General features: G+C 34.2%; 1 protein-coding gene across 3 annotated transcripts in view; it reads left to right on the forward strand.

Moving 5' to 3' along the window:
* Positions 1-22,798, forward strand: part of Tgi (Tondu-domain-containing Growth Inhibitor) — a 76,982-nt gene that overhangs the window by 37,700 nt on the left and 16,484 nt on the right. Inside the window, exon 1 of one of the 3 annotated variants that reach the window (XM_072525385.1) lies at positions 19,956-20,546. The exons of the other annotated variants lie outside the window; for them this stretch is intronic. Within the exon in view, the coding sequence (XP_072381486.1) occupies positions 20,414-20,546 (133 nt within the window). The 5' untranslated portion in view covers positions 19,956-20,413. Of the gene's footprint in view, positions 1-19,955; positions 20,547-22,798 lie in introns of those variants that run through there. 3 annotated transcript variants of the gene reach the window in all.

A 22,798-nucleotide genomic window follows, 5' to 3' on the forward strand; every position in this document is an offset into this window, starting at 1 on the left:
TAAATTTTATTGATTTCATGAGACTCAGAAAAAATGGCAAAAATCGCGCAACGTTTATATATTTAACACTTTTATAAAATCAACGAGGAGAAACAATGAGTATCTTTGCAGCTGAACATGACTTAATCATGCTGAACACATTTTACAAACTACGACCTAGAGACAACGGATAAGATCAGAGAAAGACCATAAGAAACCATTTTAAGAAACCAAATAGACTATATACTTGTTAACAAAAGATATCGAAATGGTTTCAACAGTGTTAAAGCGTGTATAGACCCAAGTTAAAGAAAACACGTGGAAAAACTGTAAAAAAACATGACATGAGAAAACTGAAATGTACTGCAGTAAAAGAAATAGTCAGCAAAATAATAAATAGAAAATTCAAAGAAATCGATAATACAACTGAAAGCACAGAAGAGAAGATAGAATCCCTTAATAAAACAATAGACGACATTAAAGACAATTTGATGAAGAACGAAGAAGGTAAGAATAAGACATGGATTACGACAGAGATTTTGCAGCTGATGGAAGAAAGAAGGAAAAACAAGAACAATAACTCTCTGTATAAAACATTACAATGAGATATACAGAGAAAGATCAGAGAAGCCAAACAGAAAGAACTGGAAAAACAATGCCAAGAAATCGAAATTCTATAAAGTAAATACGACGTCTTCAACGTGTATAAAAAGGTAAGAGAAATTACAGGCAGATGTAAAAACAAAAGAGTAAGTAAACTTGTTAATGACAACGGAAAGGAGTGGAAAAATCACATACGAAATTTATTTTTTGATTAGAGAGAGAACCAGTCCCCAATACCTACGGAAACAGGACCACCTATACTAATGGCAGAAATAAGAGCAGCCATAATATCACTAAAAAAAGGGAGAGCTCCAGGACCAGACGGAGTATAGTCTGAATTTCTTAAACTTTTTGATGATGAATCTTTAAGAATACTATGTAAAATCTTCAATAATATCTATGACACAGGCAATATTCCAAAAGATTGGCCAGTTTCAGAATTTATTACGTTATCAAAGAAACAGGGAGCGAAAAAATGCGGAGAATATAGGCGAATAAGTCTATTGAGCCATACACTAAAACTTTTTTAAAAAATTATACATCGCAGAATATACAAGCTATGCGAAGAGAGAATACAAGACACACAGTTTGGATTTATGAAAGGTGTAGGTACGGGAGATGCACTGTTTAGTCTATAGGTATTATTCCAAAGATGCAGAGATATGACTTGCGATATCTACACCTGCTTTGTGGACTACCAAAAAGCATTTGACACAGTTCAACACCGAAAAATGATGGAGGTTCTAACAAAAGCCTAAATAGATGTAAAGACCGGGGTATAATACAAAATTTATACTGGAACCATTCCGCCACAATAAGAACAAATCTTGGAGATGAACCGACGGCAGCGATCCAGATTCTGCGAAACGTTAGACAAGGATGTATACTTTCACATATATTATTCAACCTATATTCAGAGGAAATATTTAGTGAAGCCTTTAATTTCGAATATGGAATCCTTTTAAATGAAGAACGCCTAAACAACATCCGCTATGCAGATGACACCGTTATTTTTGCAGACAGTTTAAATAGTTAACAGCCACTAATAAACAAAGTAAATGAAGTAAGTGAAAGATTTGGACTACAAGTAAACATATCAAGAACTAAATTTATGGTCATCGGCAAAAATAAAATTAGAGACGTCCAACTGCTTATCAAGAATACACCAGTGGACCGAGTAAAACAGTTTACCTAACTTGGAACAATAGTCAACGAACAATGGGATCACTCGCAAGAAGTATAATGTAGAATAGAGAAGGTTAGGAGTGCATTCAACAGCATGGCCAAACTCTTTAAAAGCCACAACCTTAATCTAGAGATAAAAAAAGGCTCCTACGATGTTATATCTTCTCGATATTATACCACTGAGTTGAATCCTGGACACTCACTGAAGCGATGGAGAAAAAACTTGTAGCCTTCGAGATGTGGCTATACAAAAGAATCCTAAGGATATCATAGACGGACAAGATAACCAACGAGACTGTACTACGAAGAATGGAGAAAGTTAGAATATCCCAGACACATAATGAGAAACGGCACTAAATACAGATTACTGAAAATAATTCTTCAAGACAAAGTATTCGGAAAGCGAGGAATTGGGAGAAGAAGAATATCATGGTTAAACAACCAGAGGAAATGCTTCTCCATAACAACAACTAATCTATTTAAAGCATTTGTTAATAAAATAATTATAGCCAGAATGATCGCCAATATTCGAAAGGAATAGGCGCCAAAAGAAGAAGATTAATATCTGACTTCATTTGCGGCCAAATACAAAAATTGAATACGAAAGATGCATTCTTCACCTTTAAAATGCATTTTGATTTCAATCTGATAATAAGCATTTTGATTCAAAATTATCTCAACAAAATTTTTTTATTTGACACATTTTTTGTACTTCGTACAGATTCTTGGTAAATCGATTTTTTCCAATCTCTCCCACCCCTACGATGGGGCGTTCTATGGGGGAGCCAATGGGTAAAAGAGGTAAACATTTTTTCCTCTTTTTTATGGTCCCAAAATTAACATTCTCAGCAAAACTCAGCTTGTTCGTATGATTTTTAGAGGTTCAGTGGCATTTTCGTCTCTGACGACTGGAGTATATGCAATTACATACTGTTATCTTTCAATACCAAATTATGATTATATATCGTGATTGAGTATATTTACTTTTATTCTACAAATTCTTACTATTATTCTATAGTATTACTACGAATTCAACTAAATTTTTGTGCCTAATATGAATTTCCTTTGCTAATTCTTGTTAGTTATTTTGTTTTAATTTGCGCAAATATCGGATTACAGCGAAAAAGACCATTGACATCAATTACTGGAATTGAAATTTATCAGAATCGTTTAGCCAATTAACTGTTATTGGCATTTGGAGAAAAATGTTTCATAAACTAGGTGAAACATGACACATGGAAAAACATTTTACTGGTTTTGAGAAAAAACGTTATTTTTATAAAATCAGATTTTATTTGTTGCATATTGGTTTAAATAAAAAAATATACAAAACCTGCTTTTAAAGAAAACACGACTAGAAAAGCATAAGATATGTTTTATTACCTAAGTTCAAAAGAAATTTTCATGAACGTTGTATACTAAACAATTATACAATGTATAGCAATGTATACATTGCTTTAAACAATTTATGGATACCGTTTTTTATTGCTCTTTTACCTAACTCCATATAATCGTAAAGACGGAACTCTCTTTCCATATTTCATGTGTGTTTTTACGTGTTTTAAAATGTCTCCCGTCTGAGGTTTTTCCTCATTGTGTTTGCGTCATCTATTCTACAATAGTATATCTAAATATTCCATCTTTGATTATGTTTTATATTACCAGAATTTCCACTTTCAAATTTAGCCACCAGTGTTATTGCACCGTTTTCGTCAGCAATGTTTGTACTTTTTAAATAAAACTCTAACTATTCTGATTCGATTTGTTACGATCGATGGATGAACCGTAGTGTTAGATTAGATATATCCGAGATGAATATAAAATACTAGTTCACAAAAAGGAAGGCAAAAATAGATGGAAAATGTACTTTAAAGTTTGAGAATAAATAAAAGGAAGAGACATAGTCGTAATAGGAGCATATACCCCCACCTATGACAGTAAAGGAGAAGAAAAAGATCAGTTCGAAGAAATTCTACAAGAAACACTAGAAAACGTAAACAGTCGGAAAGAATTATATTGATGATAGACCTAGATGCAAGAACTGGAAGAAAGGTTAGTAGACTACAAGGCCTGTTCGATTGCGTAAACTGATTCCTTCCAAATCAATACTGATCCACCACCAAATGGGTCGACTTTCTGAATTGAAGGTGTACTAATCGTTCACAGGAAGACGAGCATCACAAGGAGTTAGAGGAAAACTAGACTCATCCCTAAAAAGTTAAGTCTCTTATGCCGAAGCTTTTAGCCGCTTCTGCTGTGAGGTGGTTTTCGTTTTGAGATCTTTTCCGACCTTAAATATGCTCTTTCGGAATCCATAAGGCCTCTCCACAATCAGTGAACCGCTTAAGGACTAACTTTAAGATGTATGACGACAAAGCAAATATATCTACCATTTCCAATTAGTGCAACCGGTACCTGATTTTTAAACTTAGTTCTTCTTCTTGTTCTTCTTTCTCTGTATAAGCAATTCTGCGGATTAATACCTCTATGGAAGGTTGTTACTCCATCTTTTGCGCGGTGGTCCGATACTTCTTTTACCCATTGGTGACTTATCTCTTGCTATTTTGATGATACGGATTTTCTCCATTCTGCTTATGTGGTTATTCCATTCTTTTTTTCTATTTTGTTTCCATTCATTTATACACATGTCATTTATACACGTTACATTTTATTCTGTCGTCACTTCTCTTTCGACCTCTCAGCGCATTTCCCGTAATTCGATAAGTTCCTTGGCCAAGGCTAAGATATTAGACTTAATTTTCGTCCAGTTTTCTTCGACTCCATCACTTTCTGTGATATGTTTTTCTGCTTTTTCGACTTGTATCTTTGTGGTGTATTCTGGTGTTTTGTTATCACATATATGTGTTTTCATTCGGATTTTGCACAATACCAATTTATGATCGCTTTCTATTTCTGCTGATGTTAGTGCTCTTACATCCAAGATTTGAAAGGGGTGTAACTCATATCATAGATCTTTGTCCTCTACTGTTTTCAAAAGTGTATTTGTATTGTTCTTTGTGAGTGAAAAGTGTATTATTAATACGTATTTTGTTTATGCTACAGAGGTCCGTCAGAAGGTCTCCGTTTTCATTAAACTTAGTTATGCATCAGAAATTCGATCAAGAATAGAGTTGAAGATGAGGAAATTTCTGAGTAACCAAAGTCTCAATCAGCAAATCCGATATCGTATGGTAAAATGTTGTATCCACTCTATTCTTCTTTATCGTGCTTCAGGTTATACTATTAATGTTGATTTAATGATGTTGAGATGTGGATTTTTATCCAAATCCAAGTTTAAAGCGATGTTGATTGTTTTCGTCGATATATATATATATATATATATATATATATATATATAAGCGGGGATCCTACAGCTTCTGCCGCTTCCCGCATTTCGATCGCCATCTTTTTCTATCTCTCCAGGTGTCTTCATCAATGGCTCTGTCTTTCATGGTTTCCATAACACCTTGTATCCAAGACTTGGCTGGTCTTCCTCGTTTCCTTCTATTACTTGGATTGTATTCCATAGCTCTTTTTGGCTATCTGTTGTCGTCCATCCTCTGTACGTGTCCATACCATATTAACTGTCTAGTTTCTATTCTTTCAGAAGTTGTATGTACTCTATCTGTTTTTCTTCTAATTTCAGAATTAGGTATACGTTCTACTCTTGATATACGGCAAGCTCTTCTTAGGTAGTCCATTTCAACCGTGTCAACTTTTTTCTTTCCTTTTGCTGTCATTTGCCAACATTCTGCTCCATATGTAAGAATTGGCTCTACAATTACTTTGTAGATAGTCATTTTAGTTTTCATAGTAGCTTTGTTGGACCAAAGTATCGAATTCAGAATTTGAACACTCTTCCTGCCTTGTTGCACTCTATAGTCTATATCTCGTTCCGTTGTTCCTTTACTGCAGATAATACTTCCCAAATATTTGTATTCGTAGCACCTTTTCATTTGTCTAATTTCCAAATCCGGGTCTTCGTCTTCACTGCCTATTCGCATATATTCTGTTTTAGACATATTCATACTCATCCCCCATTTTTCGTATTCATCTTTGAGCTTTCTAAGCATATAATCTGCATCTTCTTCACAGCTTGCAATTAGTACTTGATCATCTGCAAAGAACAGCGTTGTCAGATAATGGTTGTTAAGCTTCAACCCCATTCCCGCACATTTTTGTCTCCACTGGTGCAGTGCTTCTTGGATATATATTTTGAATAGGGTGGGGGAAAGACAACATCCTTGTCTCAAGCCTTTCGTTACTGTAAATACTCTTGAGAAAGTATTTCCTGTTTTTACAGTGCTTTGAGGACATTTATAGATGTTCAGTATTGCTTTTAGATATGTTTTACTAAGGTCCGTTTTCGTCAAGACACTAAATAAGAGTTTTAAAGGAACTGTATCATAAGCCTTCTCCAGATCTATAAATACCAGATGCGTAGGGAGGTTTCGAGCTGTTCGTTTTTCAATTACTTGTTGAAGGGTAAATGTGTTGTCCACGCACGATCTTCCTGCTCTGAAGCCGCTTTGTTCTTCAATTTCTTTATACTCCTCTTCTATTCTTCTTTTCAATATACGACCATATAACCTTCCCAGCGAGCTAGTTACGCTAATGCCTCTATAATTTCCGCATTCTTTTCTGTCTCCCTTTTTATAAATGGGGCTAATGTGGGCCAAATTCCAATCGTCTGGAATCGTTTGGCCTTCAATTAAGCATTTATTAAAAATATTCACTAAGCTTTCCAAAAGAGCATCCGGTCCATGTTTCACCAACTCGATGGGAATGTCTCCAGGCCCGGGTGTTTTTCCATTTTTCATTTGTTTCAATTCTTTTTTCAGTTCTTCTTTGTTTATCTTATGCACCTCTGAGTTTTCTGTCATTGAGATATGGTCAGGTCTTTCCATAAATTCGTGCCTACTTTCTGTTAATAGCGTTTCGTAATATTTTTCCCACTTTTTATTTTGAATCAGGTTTATATTTCCCTCATCTTTTCTTCCTTTTCTAATACTTTTTATGAATTTCCAAGCTTGTGTCACTTTGGTTCCTCCTAAGCATCGGTCCATCTCTTCGCATTTCTCTTCCCACATTTCGTTTTTTCTTTTAGTGACTTCCTTCTTTGCTTCCCTGTTGAGTCTGCTGTAAATTCTGCGGTCTTCTGAGTCTTTCGTGGATAGCCATGTTTGATAAGCTTTTTTTTTGTCTTTAATTAATTTTCCTACTTCTTCGTTCCACCACTCAGGATTTTTTCTTTTGTCAGCTTCTTCGTACCCCAATGCCTCTTTGGCCGCCTGATGAATGCAATTTTTTATATCTTGATATTCTTTTTCGGCTGTTTCTCTTCGAGTTAAGTGAGTTAGTTTTGAGGCTACTCTAAGTTTGTAGAGGAATTGTACTGATTCGTGTTTGAGGCTATCAATATTATATCTTATCTTTGTGGAAGCTACTACCTTCTCCTGTTCAATTTTGTTCTTGTTTACTTTCCTGTAGTGTATGGTTATTTTTGCGACCACCATATAGTGGTCAGATCCGCATTCGGCACCACGATACACCCTTACGTCATTTGTTTGGAGCCTTTTGTTTTCTGGTTGGATGAGATAGTCGATTATAGATTTTATCTTTTTCTTTGGTTGTTCCCAGGTAAATTTATGTATATCTTTGTGCTGATAAAATCCATTCATTATTTTAAGCTGTAATGTTTCACAAAGATCGATGAGTCGCTCTCCGTTGTTGTTTATTTTGTCTTCACCATATCTTCCTACCACATTGTCTTGTAATTTTTTGCCTACCCGAGCATTGAAATCTCCTAATAGGCATATTTCTTTGGATCGGTTTACATGGGTCAACACGTCAAGCAATTTGTCATAGAATTCATCCTTAACTTTTGTATCAGAATCGTCACTAGGAGCATATACTCCTATTATAACTATCGTCTCCCCATGTTTCTCAAGATCCATCATAATGATCTGCTCGTCTATCTCTTCCCAACTCTTGATATTGTTTTTGAGTTTTGTATGCACGGCTATAGACACACCTCTTTTTGCTCTTAATGATTTTTCAACTCCACTGTATAAATGAATATAGTCGTTCTTGATTTCATTTCCCTTTCCTTTCTTTTTTGTTTCTGTAAGAACGCATATGTCTATTTTTTGTCGTTCTAATTCTTGAAAAACTTCAGTTTCCTTGGTTCTTAGACCTTGTACATTCCATGTGGCCAATCTCATAGTCCTTTTTCGTAGCAGTCGTCGTCTTTTGTTTCCGTCCTTATTCCGAGGCTCTTGATCGAAATTTTTAGCAAATAACTTTTTTCGAGAAGAAGGGGTGCTGGCCCATCGTTCAAACCCCCAGACTTGGAGGACCAGGATTTTCGTCGATATACGGGATGCAATTCATATGGTATGTGCACCACAAGGTCATACAGTTAATAAATATTATTATTTAGAATTTTTACGAAGACTCCGCGAAAAAATCCCAAGAACGAGATTCGAAATGTGAAAAGAGACCCCCTGAACACTCTACGACAGGTCGGATTGTAACGCGCACTATTTCACAAACTGTTTGGTCAAAAATCAGGTCACACTCATGAAGCATCCACCCTATTCGACAGATTTAGCACGTTCCTAAAAATGAAATTCTTAAAATGGAATTCGCCACGAATCATTAGAAGACGTAAAACAAAAATCGGCGCAGCTACTTAACAGCCTGTCGAAAGATGACCTGCACCACTGCTTTGCACAGTGAAAGGTTGGTATGGAGCGATGTAGGGACAAATGAAAAATTATAAAAAATTGCTTAATAAATATGTTATATCGGAACTTAATTGCCAATATATATATATATATATATATATATATATATATATATATATATATATATATATATATATATATATACAGATTGAACGAATTTAAAACGGAACATACAATTTAATATATGTCTGTTTGAACTGCATTTGAAATAGTGGACCAATATAAAACTTGGACAAAAATAAATCCATACTCCGGTGATAGACATTGTATAAAATATCGTTCAACTATCTGTCTCCTTTAAAGGAAAGAGGAGCTTGCCTAATAGTCGGAGAGATAGAGCCGAAATTTTGAACTGATCAGTAATATGACATTTCTCTATTGGAATATATTCATTGTAACTGGGTTAAGACTTTGCCTTACAGGCGGACTCCCCTCATGGTACAGGGGGTGGCTATACAGGGATAAAGTTGTAATTTTTTTCGGAAAAATTAACGATCGATAATATGGCTGAAAATTTGCCCAGAGTAAGATCTTGGTATAACTAGACGAAATCCCAAAGGGCGGACGCCAGAATGGATACATAAGGGGTGGCGGACAGGGGTGAAATTGCAATTTTTTGGGGAAAAATTAACGATAAGTAATATGTCCGCCATTTTCATGACTCATTATTTAGAACCTTAAAACTCTAAATCCAAAAGAGCGGACAGCTGGGTTGGTACAGAGAGCCATAAAACGATGTCAAATGTACCACTTGCCTGCGCATTTTAGGTCTCGGTAACAATTTTCAAACTGATTTTATTATGATATTTTTATACCGATTGATTTGAAAATTTATATGCTCACTTCTGTTACTATTCTGAAAAGCGTCAAGTAGAGTTTTCCTCAAAATTTTCCAAAAAAATTTCCGTAAATAAAAATTTTCGTAATTTTTTGAGGTAAAATCTTATTTGTAGAATCCTTTCGATTTTCTGTCAGTTATACCATGATTTTTTTCCAAAAATTTTCAAACTATTTTTCCGATAAGAAAAAAAATTTAGAAAAACTTTAAAAATTTCGTCATTTTTCTTACTCTCATTGATGTCATCACATTCATCATCTTTGTCACTTTCATTTTCAATAATATCACATTCATTATCTGCTTTATTTTCAATCACTACTTCTCGAACTGATTCTGGCATCTGAGGTCCACTAAACCATTTGAATTTATATGTTTCATCTTCAAACTCCCAACCATGTTCTTCAACAATCAACTCTGTTGGTACTTTTTTATGAGCATTTGTCCAAATATTTGAAATATAATGGGCTCGCAGTAGATGTTGGTGTAATTCATCTTGACATGGTCGTAAGCTTGAAGCATCGAAATTTTTTAGTTCTTTTTTTTTAAAGGCTCGTTCACATCATGCAACTTATACTGCCGGTTAAATAGTGAAAATCTGACATCGTTTACTTTTCTTTTTGGAATTGTTCTCGTCAGTCCTGTTCCATATAAGTGACATATGAAAGTTTCTAAGGTTTCAAAAACTTCATTACAATCGAAGTCAGTTTCACCAAGTTGGATAAAAGCATCTTGATACTTATTACATTTAGCGCATGCGTGTAGAATTACTGATCTAAATGGAACGCGCATCATTATTATTTTAATATTATAAAATAATAATGATGCAAAATTAATGTCCAAACAGAATTTGTAAAATTATAATTTACTAATGAAAAAAAAATTCAATCAATTTAAAAGTTAAAAAAAATATTGAAAATATCTACAAAGTAAATTTCAAAACTTAAAAAATTGATAATTCTACTATTAAATTGATTTTTATTAATAATTATTTGTAAAATGTTAAAGGAATTCTACAAATTCAATTTTACCTATTGATAAATAGAAATAATATATTTTGTATTTGATTATTAATGTAATAATAAATCAAATTTTTCTTATATCTGAACAACCATTATTTATGCAATATAAATTTAAAAACCTTTTTATTGTAATAAAAAATAAGTAAAATTACTATTTGTTATATCAAAAATATTTAATAGTTATCATTATAAAATTACTTTAATTTAATAAAATATCAAATATCAAACATTTATTCAATTAAAAATTAATTCGTAAAATATTTATATTTAAGAAAAAAATGTGATTTGTAAAGTAAATATGACTTTAGTTTGAAAAAAAAACATTATCATAATATCATTTTAAAACTACAAAATATTCTATAAAAGATTCAGACGATGACGTAGAGTTTTATCAAATGTTTTAGAAAAGTTTTACTAAATTTTTTTTTCTTATCGGAAAAATCGTTTGAAAATTTTTGGAAAAAAAACATGGTATAACTTACAGAAAATCGAAAGGATTCTACAAATTAGATTTTACCTCAAAAAATTACGAACATTTTCATTTACGGAAATGTTTTTGGAAAATTTTGAGGAAAACTCTACTTGACGCTTCTCAGAATAGTAACAGAAGTGAGCATACAAATTTTCAAATCAATCGGTATAAAAATATCATAATAAAATCAGTTTGAAAATTGTTACCGAGACCTAAAATGCGCAGGCAAGTGGTACATTTGACCCCGTTTTATGGCTCTCTGTACCAACCCAGCTGTCCGCTCTTTTGGATTTAGAGTTTTAAGGGGCTAAATAATGAGCCATGAAAATGGCGGACATATTACTTATCGTTAATTTTCCCCCAAAAAATTGCAATTTCACCCCTGTCCGCCACCCCTTATGTATCCACTCTCGCGTCCGCCCTTTGGGATTTCGTCTAGTTATACCAAGATCTTACTCTGGGCAAATTTCCAGCCATATTACGGATCGTTCATTTTTCCGAAAAAAATGACAACTTCATCCCTGTATAGCCACCCCCTGTACCACGAGGGGCGTCCGCCTGTAAGGCAAAGTTTTAACCCAGTTACAATGAATATATTCCAATAGAGAAATTTCATATTACTGATCAGTTCAAAATTTCGGCTCTATCTCTTGGACTATAAGGAAGCGATAAGTGGTTTGACAGCATAATAACTGCTTGTGTAGTCTAGTTTTTTCAGTGATTCTAGGCAACCTATTTGGGTGGAGTTTTGACTTGTTCTTGAATGAATTCAGAATTCAGCAGCCCGCTGAAGTATTGGATTTTTATAATATAATTATTTGACAACCTTTTGTTGGCCAACCACCTAGAGCGGAGTTGAGCCGAAATACATTGATTTCGTATGTTTCGTTTTAAATTCGTTCAATCTGTATATGCGTGTTAAAATCGCTCTTCCAAAAAATGGTAATGCTAATTTTGAGGATCACAATAATACTTTATAGAGACAAAGACAATTTCAGCGAATTATTGAAAACCGGTTATGAGTATGAAAAGAAACAAAACCACCAGATCAACTTACGATATCGAAAGCATAAACAATACTTAATATTTAATACGTACGGCAATAACTACTGCTCCGCACACAGGCGGCCATAGGACGCATTCATTTTTATCAATAAATCAATCAAAAAATCAAATTTTCCTCGTATTTCTCAAAATGAAACTATTTTTTTCTTTCCCAGAAGGCCAGAAAAGTTAGTTTATAAGTAGTGTTTTTAGAAAGACTGATTTATACAGGGTGTAACAAAAAGGTAGGTCATAAATTAAATCGCGCATTCTGGGACCAAAAATAGTTTGATTGAACCTAACTTACCTTAGTACAAATGTGCACATAAAAAAGTTACAGCACTTTGAAGTTAGAAAATGAAAATTGATTTTTTCCAATATATCGAAAACTGTTATAGATTTTATATTGAAAATGGACATGTCGCTTTCTTATGGCAGGAATATCTTAAAAAAAATGACAGTGAAATTTGTACACCCCATAAAAATGTTATGGGGGTTTTGTTTCCTTAAACCCCCCCAAATGTTTGTATACGTTCCAATTAGTGGTACCATTAGTTAAACACAATGTTCTTAAACCTTTTTTGCCTCCTAGTACTTTTTTGATAAGCCAGTTTTTGTCGAGATGCGGCTTCTTTTTTAATATGTTTCAAAATTTCTGATTACCCAACAAAATGTAAAATATAAATAAATTTTCATATCATTAGCAGGTTCCTATATTCCTACTCAACCTTTTACAAATATGTGGTGGATTTTATAAATGTTCAAAATGACCTCCATTTTCTTGAATACACATTCGACACCGTTTTAAAAAGAAAAATCGAATATTTTGGAAAATCATGGGCTTCTGACGAAATCGATTTGCAGCATTCATGATTCTATTCCTTAGTTGTTGTTCGTTCATAATTGGTACGGAATATAATTACCCTTTTATAAAACCCCAGAAGCAAAAGTCAATTGGGTTAAGATCTGCACCTCTGGGTGACCAAGAAATAATCGCATCATGGCCCCTTCCAATCCAACGTCCAGGATACTGATAGAAAAGATATTCTCTTATTTTATTATGGTAATGCGCTGGAGCGCCATCCTGTAAGAACCACATATTTTTCTTGACTGCGAGATTGACCTCGTCTAAGTACTCTGGTAACAAGTTTTGTAGAAAGTGTAAACAATTTTCACCGTTTAAATTTCTTGGAAGAAATACAGGCCCTATTAGGTTGTTATCCACAATTCCTACCCAAACATTAACTTTAAAATGTCGTTGGTGATGAGAGACTTTTTTTACGTGGGGGCTTTCTTCGGCCCAGATGTGCGTGTTATGATGGTTCGTAATGCCATTTCTGTTAAAGGTAAACAAAACATGATTAATAAAATTGACATTTTGTGTGTTTTCCTTTAAAAAATAATCGCAAAACACCATTCTCTTAGGATAATCTTCATCCAGTAATTCTTGAACGGTGTTAAGTGATAAGGATGAAACTGCTGTTCCTTGAATCTTCTCCAAATCATCATGTGAGGAACATCTAATTGAGCCGCTACTACTCTTGTACTGCTTCCAGGGATTTCTTTAATTGCTTTCAAAACCTCATCGTTTGTATCTACTTTTGGTCGACCATTATTACCAACAAGTTGCGGTCACAATGTGCCTGTCTTTCGTAAACCAACAATCAATGGAAAGGAATAATCGTCTGCCTGGTGTATTTCGATTATGATATTTTTCTGCATAACGCCATTTTCGCTCCAGCGCATATGCTGTCTTCCTCGTGGTCTTTTGGCTTCATATTCCCGATTCTTTATTCCATCAACCATCCTTAAGACGTTCGTTATGTCCAGCCCATTTTTATTTCAGTTTAGCTGCCTGTTCGACAGCATCTTTTACTTTTGTTCTATTATGAATGTCTTCATTGGTCTTTGACTGAGATACCCAGCATCTGTCGTTCCATAGCTCTCTGAGTTTTTCTGATCTTCTCCATGTTTATTTTAGTGAATGTCCAGGTTTGAGCTCCATATGTAAGTACAGTTACAGAAATGTATATTCGTCTACGTGTTCTATCTCTGTCCCTTAGATGTTTATCATAGGTTTGTCATCTTTGTTTGACATTAGTTTAGTTTTGCTGAAATTCATTTTCAGTCCTTTTTTTAGGAATTCTGTGTGTAGCTCCTCAATCATCGTATTCAGTGCATTCCATGTGTCGGCTATTAGTACTATATAATCTACGTATCTAAGATGGTTCTATGAACCATCTTAGATACTTAGTTCTCAGTCTATGAACTTAAAGATATCTTCTAGGGCAGCTGTAAATAATTTTGGAGATATTGTGTCTCCTTGTCTTACGCCTCGGTTGATTTTTACTGGTCTTGTTTCGATTCCATTACCCAACGTCACTATCATTTCAGCTTGTTCGTAAATATTATGTATTAATATTCTGTACCTGGAGTCGATCCGGTTGTTGACTAATGCTTCTTCTATTGCCCATAGTTCTACGCTATCAAAAGCTTTTTCATAATCTACAAAAGCCAGACATAACGGGAGATTGTATTCGTTAGTCTTTTGTATTAGGATTTTCAAAGTATATAGATGGTGTATAAAATTTTTATGAGGTGTACAAATTTCACTGTTATTTTTTTTAAAGATATTCCTGCCATAAGAAAGCCACATTTTTATGTGCATATGTGTACTAAGGTAAGTTAGGTTCAATCGAACTATTTTTAGTTCCAGAATACGTGATTTAATTTATGACCTGCCTTTTTGTTATACCCTGTATAATTGTCGTTTAACGACATTTATGCCTAACTACTTTTTGTTATTAGATTGTTTTGTCTGAGTGAATACTGTTGTTAATGTTAATTTTTATGTCAAAAATGTTTTTTTGTTTTTTGTAGTATCTTGGTAAAGTAATTTTAAACTATTGCGTTTAAAATTTTATTGTCATTTTTATTAGGGTTTTACTTTTTATTCTTAGACTGGTAGATAACTTATGTCCTGGTTAAGAATTAATAAAAATATTGAAATATATGAAACATTCTCTAGAGAGGGGCGACACATTAGGTCTTCGCACGCGGGCGGCAAACTCCCTAGGATCGGCTCTGGTTGTCGCCATGGAAAAAGAAGTTAAATAAATTTACAGCTACAAGAAATCAAAGAAAAACAACAAACAATTTGTATGAATATTTTATGTTTGTAATAATAAATAGGAAGATGAAGAAAGAAAATTTTTTTTATCTTTTTAAATTTTCGGTAATCTTGGCAATACTACTGTTTTGTGTGAATATTTTCTTCGACCACACATTCAACCTTGATAAGAAGAGTATAAACATTTTTTTACAGACCAGTGTTTTGAAAAGGATTTTTACCTCCTTAAATCCGTTTTTAATAAGAAATTCTTGCATAGCTTACGAGCCACACGTGACGCGAGGTGGAAGAATCAATTTTTTCAGGCGATTAATCTCAAAAACGTTGACGCTAAGTTGAAAATCCCCTTAACGAACTCGAATAGAGGTGTGTGTAGCGATAGAATGTGACATGGTTTTTTGATACGATTGGAATGAAGTTAAAGTATCATTCTTGAGATTCATTCTCACGACGGGCGTCGATAAAGAGGTCAGAAGCGGGATATTCTTAGATCTTGTGATTGATGGAATACAAACAGTTATAAAAATGCAAACGGTACAATATAAGTAGGTATTGAAAATATTTATTATGGCTTAAACGAGCGAATGATTTGAAAAATAAAGACTTCACATCAGTAACGGAATAAGCGCCGAAAAGTTATAACATTGACGATGCAACCCAATGCACATTTAAGTATTTTAATATAGTTTTAGTAACTAAAAGAGCTTCATATCGTACATTAAATGATCAAAATTTCAAAACAATTTAGCTGCCATTTGTCTTAAGACTCTTAGAATGTGTCGTACTTAAGTTAATACTTTGTTCAGCTCTCTGAAGAAAGCTTCGAATAAGGTGATCAATGTCTTCTTGGGGAATTGTGTTTTCAGCATTTTAAATTATCTTGAGTTGTGCTACTATTCTATTATTTTAATCCACAAAGTTGACTTAATCTGCTAACTTTCATTTCTTTTACATTTTCAATTGGTAAAAGATCCGGATACCTAGGATACCCCGGATATAGCCAGAGAAACCTGATGATGACTGTAACACAAGCTCTTGGATTAGCCTATTTAGATTTAGATGACCTAATTCTCCTAAATGTATTGGCTTCAATGTTTATTTGTGGATTAGGATAGGATTCTTTATTACGAATAGGATTGAACATGAAGTCCCCGTTTAGGATCTTGTGATCGTCTTCAGGTTTGCTTTGAATGTTGTTGGATTTGCACAGTACAAGGCGATGCCAAAAAGGCACTGTGGCAACTTGTCGTGGCTTGTGTTGTGGATCATCAAGCCGTTTTTACGTCTACGACCAACTTCAGAACTAGTGTATTGCACTAAAATTCGTGTTATTGTTCGATTGAGTAGTGAGATTGGGAAATCGTAAAAAACCAATCTCCTCCTGTCTGGGGTAAGGAAAAGGATTAAGTTATAGAAAGTTTCGGTAAGCTAGCGGAGTAGCTTCAAGGATGTCAGCGTATTCGTCCGGGAGTTCGTCAATGCAAGCCTGCATTAGAATGGACGGAACGTGAAGTTTTTTGTGTATTGGCTTCCAAGTTCGTACGTGACCTAGATAAGAGCAGGAACTTTTTAGGGATTCTTGGTTATTTGACTCCCCGTTGATGGTTGAGTGTATAGTTCCTGTTGAGAGTGTTTATTCTCTCGATAATTGTGCAACATTTAAGATGTTATGAATTTCACGGGATTACAAATCTCTAGGATTTGTTGTTTACACTACGCAGAATTCTGCGTTCAGCAATGAGTATTTTATTCTTCTGATAGTCTTTCAGAAGGCATTATAGGTTAGACTTATACTCTATAACGGACCGAATGAAGGTTTTATAAGTTGAGATGAGAGTTTTTGTACGTGTTCGTCCAATTCTCCTGTAAGTGGTTTGAGGAGGCTAAATGTGTCCTGGTAAATTTAAATTTTATGATTTTGGAACATTGAGGATATAATTTTAAACTTGCATTCATGTTTTTTTTAAGCAATTAAACCATGTTTTTTTTAACATATTTAGGTTCTTTTAACTCTAATCCAACTTCATTCGTAAGAATTTAGTTTTCTGAGTTGACGTATGAATCGAATTTTTACTTAATTTATAATTCACCTAATATCTATCATAAGTTTAACCACGTCGTTTGGATCTTGACACATTTTAACACTTTTACGTTTTGGAATCTTGGAAAAACCGTTATCGTGACAACGTTTGCCTTGAACAATTTTGCTTTCGATTCATCGATAATCAAAAAATCCGAAATATTCTCTTCCTGATGACGTTAATAACTTAAGTTCGTTCAGTCATTTTTATATTTTTATATTGCTATAATGTACGGGATTTAATGGAAGAGTTTGGAGTTCTCTTCTCCACAATGAAAAAAATTTATTTGGTTCAGTCCCTATATACGTTTGAGTGAAAAATGTGAAGACATAAAGATTTATTGACCTGTTACAATATCACATACACCAGTTCTTCCTTCTTGGAGACCAACGTGGATATACAAAGTGTCTGCTTTTTGCTGCTGAATGTGTCACAGCAGAGCTCATAAGAAACATTAGGTACAGTCAAATTGGCTGCCAAGATCTGACCTGAAACCTGTGATCCAAACATTGGACATCAATCACTTGTTGACAGAAAGAATATTTATATTTCCACCTCTGCATATAGAATTGGGCGTCATGAAACAATTCGTTAAAACTTTGACAATTGAAGGACGCTGTTTCAAGTATCTCGTTTCGGCATTTCTTAACCTGTTATTTGAAAAAATCAAGGCTGATGTTTTTGATGGTCCAGCAACAGCGGTTCGAAGATGCAGCGACATTTTAAAGATGAATATTTCATTGAAACAATGTCAGAAATTGAAAAGAATGCATGGTTGGCTTTCAAAAACATTGTTCTTGGAAATATACGAATACCACATAATTGATTTCCCGAAAACTCTGGAAAAAAGTTAGTGATGAGGAGGATGAGCGATTCCACCAAGATTTGAAGGTCATGGAAGCACGGTATCAAGGTAGATGGAATGTACATATGATGGCGGACTATTCAGATGGAGCATCAAGTGAGAATGGTCTCAGATTCAACACTCCAGAAAAAACTATAAGCGAATTGTTTTGTTTTAATACGTAATTTCTCCGTTACTTACAGTGCCGGCAAAAAAATCTATACATTGCCAAATAAATCACTAAATTCGAAGAAAAATTGCGTGCGTTTTGTGTGCACTTGTTTAGCATTTGAGGGAAGAGAGGATAACGATAAAGAAACTCGCACAACAGGAGAAAGTTTGTGCTTTAACGTTACTTGAGCAAGGGGACTCTGTATTACCGTAGCACGTGATATTGGTGTTTCCTCCTGCTGGCCTCCTCCTTCTCCTTAAGGCCTCTACTTATTGGAACCAAGGGCCTTTAAAAACATACAAGTAAACTGCCTACCCACCATGTACAGGAATCAACGTAGTGCGTGGATGGATTGCCAAATTTTTAAAGATTGGCTTTTGAGGAGTTCGTTTGCGTTGTTGAGGCCTACTTAAAAAAGAAAAACCTACTAAGAAAAGCTATTCTTCTTTTGGACAACGCGCCATCTCATCCAGATGCAAGTTCGTTAGCTAGCGGTGACAGTAAAGCTGTTTTCTTGCCACTAAACGTCACATCTCTCATTTAACCTCTGAACCAAGTGTTGAAGAACCTGGTTAAATGAGGGAATGACTGTGACAGCCGCCCTTAAAAAGATTACCGTTGAGGATGTGTCTTACTGGATAGCTTCAGCGTGGGATGATGTGAGAGTAACAACTTTGAAAAAGTCATGGCGAAAGATTTTTCAAATTGAAGCGAAAAGTGATGGAAAAGATCACAATAACTGTATTTTTGAAATAGTAGACCTCGCTAATCAGTTACCACCAGAACTGCCCATAAATGATGAAGACGTCGACGAGTGGATTATGCAAGATCAGCAAATGGAACTGACTGATAATACAGTCGCCGACATGGTTATCAACTCACACAATGTCACTGAGGATGACACAAATGAGATATTCGAGAAAACATCTCACTCCGAAGGATTGAAGGCAATTGGAGCTACCCTCGCCTGCATTGAGCAACAGGAAAAGTTAACCCCTACCGATGTCCTTCATCTTCAGCGTTGGCGCAACATCGCAGCGCTAAAGCGAGGTCAGAAGTTGACGCAGAAATCTATCAAAGACTTTTTTAAAATATGAAGATGATCCAGTGCGTAAATGTTTTCCTGTCTATATATTTTAACTGTGTATTTTGTATACAAGTTTACATACTTCAATTGTACATAATAAACTAATTACATACGTCATAACTTTTGAATTTTTCGTTTGTTTTAAGCAAATACCCGATCTCCGTGTTATCCTAGTTTTTCGGTATCCGAGATATGCGCGTTTCCAATTAGCCCGGATAATCGCGAATCTACTGTATATGTGAACTTTATAGATCTGGTTGCTTTTTTCCTAGCTTATATTCTTTTAGTCGTTGGTCTTTGGTTTTACAAGAGTCTGGCTACCTGTCTGTATAAATGATAGACAATGAATTTAAAAAACATTCATTCGCTTGTTATTTATTGATAATATTAAATTTAAAAATATTCTTACGTTCGCATAATTATTTTTATTGGAAAACATCAAACAGCCTGGGGTAAAATCCCACAAAGCGTTTTATGAATGGCATTAAGTTAACGAAAACCCCCGCCACTGAAGGCCGACAGCGCAACTTTTGAAACAAAACGAAATCTAAAACAAAAAAAGATAAACCGAACCGGTCAAAAAGCGCCGTCTCAGCAATTTTCGACTCTAAGCATACTAGATCTAGCGACTACCAATCCGAAGACGACAAAAAATTGATTACATATACCTACCTGTAACCGGCCTTCTCTTGTACCTGTGTGCCTAGAATCTTATGAATGAAATGGTACTACTATTTCTTCGTATCGGATGATACGTCGCATATAGTGCGTAATGGCAAACAAGAGCGCGACGTGAGTGAACGTCTTTGAAGTTTTGGTGACTTAATTTGATTTTTTTTAAGTGAAAAGACTATTCTTCGGACGAATCCGATAGGTGTACACTGTTATCGGATTTTAGTTTCGATATTCTGTGTAATTTAAGTTCAAATTTCTTAAAAAAAAACTTAATCTACAAGCCCAAATTTCGGCAGCGTTAGTTCCTATGGTTGCATTTTTTGTGTTTACTTAGAATTTTATTTTAGTGGTATTCAGCGTAGTATTCATTAAAGTTAATATCTAATAAATTTAGAGCTGACAATTGATTACTTTAAATAAAAAGTAAATGCAGTGATTATTATAAACTACAATTTAGAGACTTCGGTACCAAACATCGTGTTTTTTTAATATTTAATTAGAATTGTTATCTAAATACTGATCAAAAGTACTTTAAATGGAAAATATGGATCGGGAAGTAGTGCAAAATTTATTAAGGGTTAGTCTGATGATGAGAGAGAACGAAAAATCCGATGGAGAGTTAAAGACTGAAAAGGGGAGCGTTTACTGGCAGCCATGGCTGAATGATGGTGAGATTTAAATTATTTTAACTAATATTTATTCGTATTAAAATTAATTACAAATAATATGGGATGAAATCTTTATTGAACTAGGAAACCCTAATATTTTACAATTGCTACGAGTAATACATTATATGGACGTTAATATTAATATTAGAAACATTAAAAACACACTACATAGAATTAATAAAAATTGTACAATTTCACATTTTATAATCATAAAGTAAAAAAAACTAATTTCACATCAAATCTGTGACATACAAGAATAAATCATTTAATTAACTAAACATGGTAAATGAGTTTTTTCTTAAAAATAAAAATTTTTGGAGAACATTTAATATGGTCTGGTAGCTTATTAAAGTCACTAAAACTTATAAAAACACGAGATTTCATTGAACTATACATGTTTGTTCTATAAATATGTATCTGGTTGATTGATATATTGAAATGTTCCTGCAGATTTATCCAAATAAGTTGGAGATTATTTAGGATTTTATATATAAAAGTTATTGACAGATAATGGTGCCGTTGCTTAACTGATAACCACTTTATAGTACTCAACTAACTTAACGTTCATTTGTAGTCCATATTTTATACTGACTTGATCTAATCTATTTACTAAGCAATGCAGTCCTTCTAGACTGTCTGTAAAAACAGCGGTGTCGTCTGAGAATCTTATGTTGTTCAAGATTTTTCCGTTTATGTTCCTGTTGTTCCTCTGATACTTCACTGTACAGATTTGGGGACAGCACGCAACCCTGTCTAACACCTCTTTTGATTTCTATAGTTTCTGTATCGACATTTTCGATTCTAACCTTTGCTTTTTGATTTCAGTACAGATTGACAATAAGGCGTCTATATTGACTATCCACATTCTTTTCTTTAAAGTAGTGGTACAAACTTGGGCAACAACCAATCTTCGGGAATTACTCCTGTTGTATATACTTTGTTGAACAGATCGACAAGTATATGCAGTGTTTCTTCGTCAATGCATTTAATTAGCTCAGTGGGTATCTGATCTGGGCCTACTGATTTTGCGGTTTTTGCATTTCTAATTGCCTGTTCTAATTCGCACATTATTATTTTCGGTCCTGTTTATTCCTGTGGTTCTTCTTGTATCACTCTATCATCGTCGAATAGTTTTATTATGTATTCTTTCCAAAATCTTAGTTTATCTTTGATGTCTGCAATGAGTTTACCATTATCATCTTTGTGTATCCCATAGTGTGCTCGCTCTTTGGTATTTTTTAGTTCTTTTATTTTTTTATGCATATACTGTTCTATTTCTATGCATTGATCTGTTAACCACTTTTCCTTGGCCTTTTTTATCTCTACTTTAATTCTACTTTGTTTATAGTTCTTGATATTTTGTCTCATTTCTCCCTTTGGCGTTTCTTCTCTCTTCCATTAATGCTAGAATTTCTGAAGTCATTTCACATCTGCAGATGCCATCGTCCTTATAGCCGATCGTATGGATGATGTAATAATAATTATAATTAATTATATCACACTTCCTTGTAGGTCGGACTAAAGATTAATATGAACCAGACGCAAATAATGACTAATCTGCTAAATATTGCTGTTAATGGAAGGGATATTGTGCAGACTGCATCATATAAGTACTTAAACTATGTATTTAAATTGGACCTAACCATACGCCTCAAAAGAAAAATCTTTGACCAATGTGTGTTACCTATACTGACTTATGGAGCGGACTCTAAGGATTGTTAGTGTTGTGAATGAGTGTTAATACGGAGCATTAACACTCACAAAAAGGTAGTGAATAATATTTGCGTGACTCAGAGGGCTATGGAGTGCCAGATGTTGGGTGTCTCTCTGAGAGACCGAATCCCAAACAAAGAAATACGTCGTAGAACAAAAACAACAGACGCCGTCGAAAAGATCGCGTCGATAAAATGGAATTCTGCAAGACACTACCGAACAGAGGACGCCCACCATCAGATGAACCTGAAGCGTATTAGCAGTATCTGGATGCAAGTCGCACAATACAGAGACATATGGAAAGAGCTGTGGGAGACCTATGTCCAGTAGTGGACGCAGATTCATGATGATGATGAGATATTATACATGCTTTTATTAAGAAAACCATTGCTATCGTCCCAATATTATTCCTATTCTTAATATTAGAAGAATTAATAATAATTATTATATATTTATATAAATAATATACATTAATCAATAAAATTTAAGTATTTCTCACGAAATAATATTAAAATTCAACTTTTTTATGGAAACATTTA

Source organism: Diabrotica undecimpunctata, chromosome 3 (assembly GCF_040954645.1).
Source record: "Diabrotica undecimpunctata isolate CICGRU chromosome 3, icDiaUnde3, whole genome shotgun sequence".
Lineage (NCBI taxonomy): Eukaryota > Metazoa > Arthropoda > Insecta > Coleoptera > Chrysomelidae > Diabrotica > Diabrotica undecimpunctata.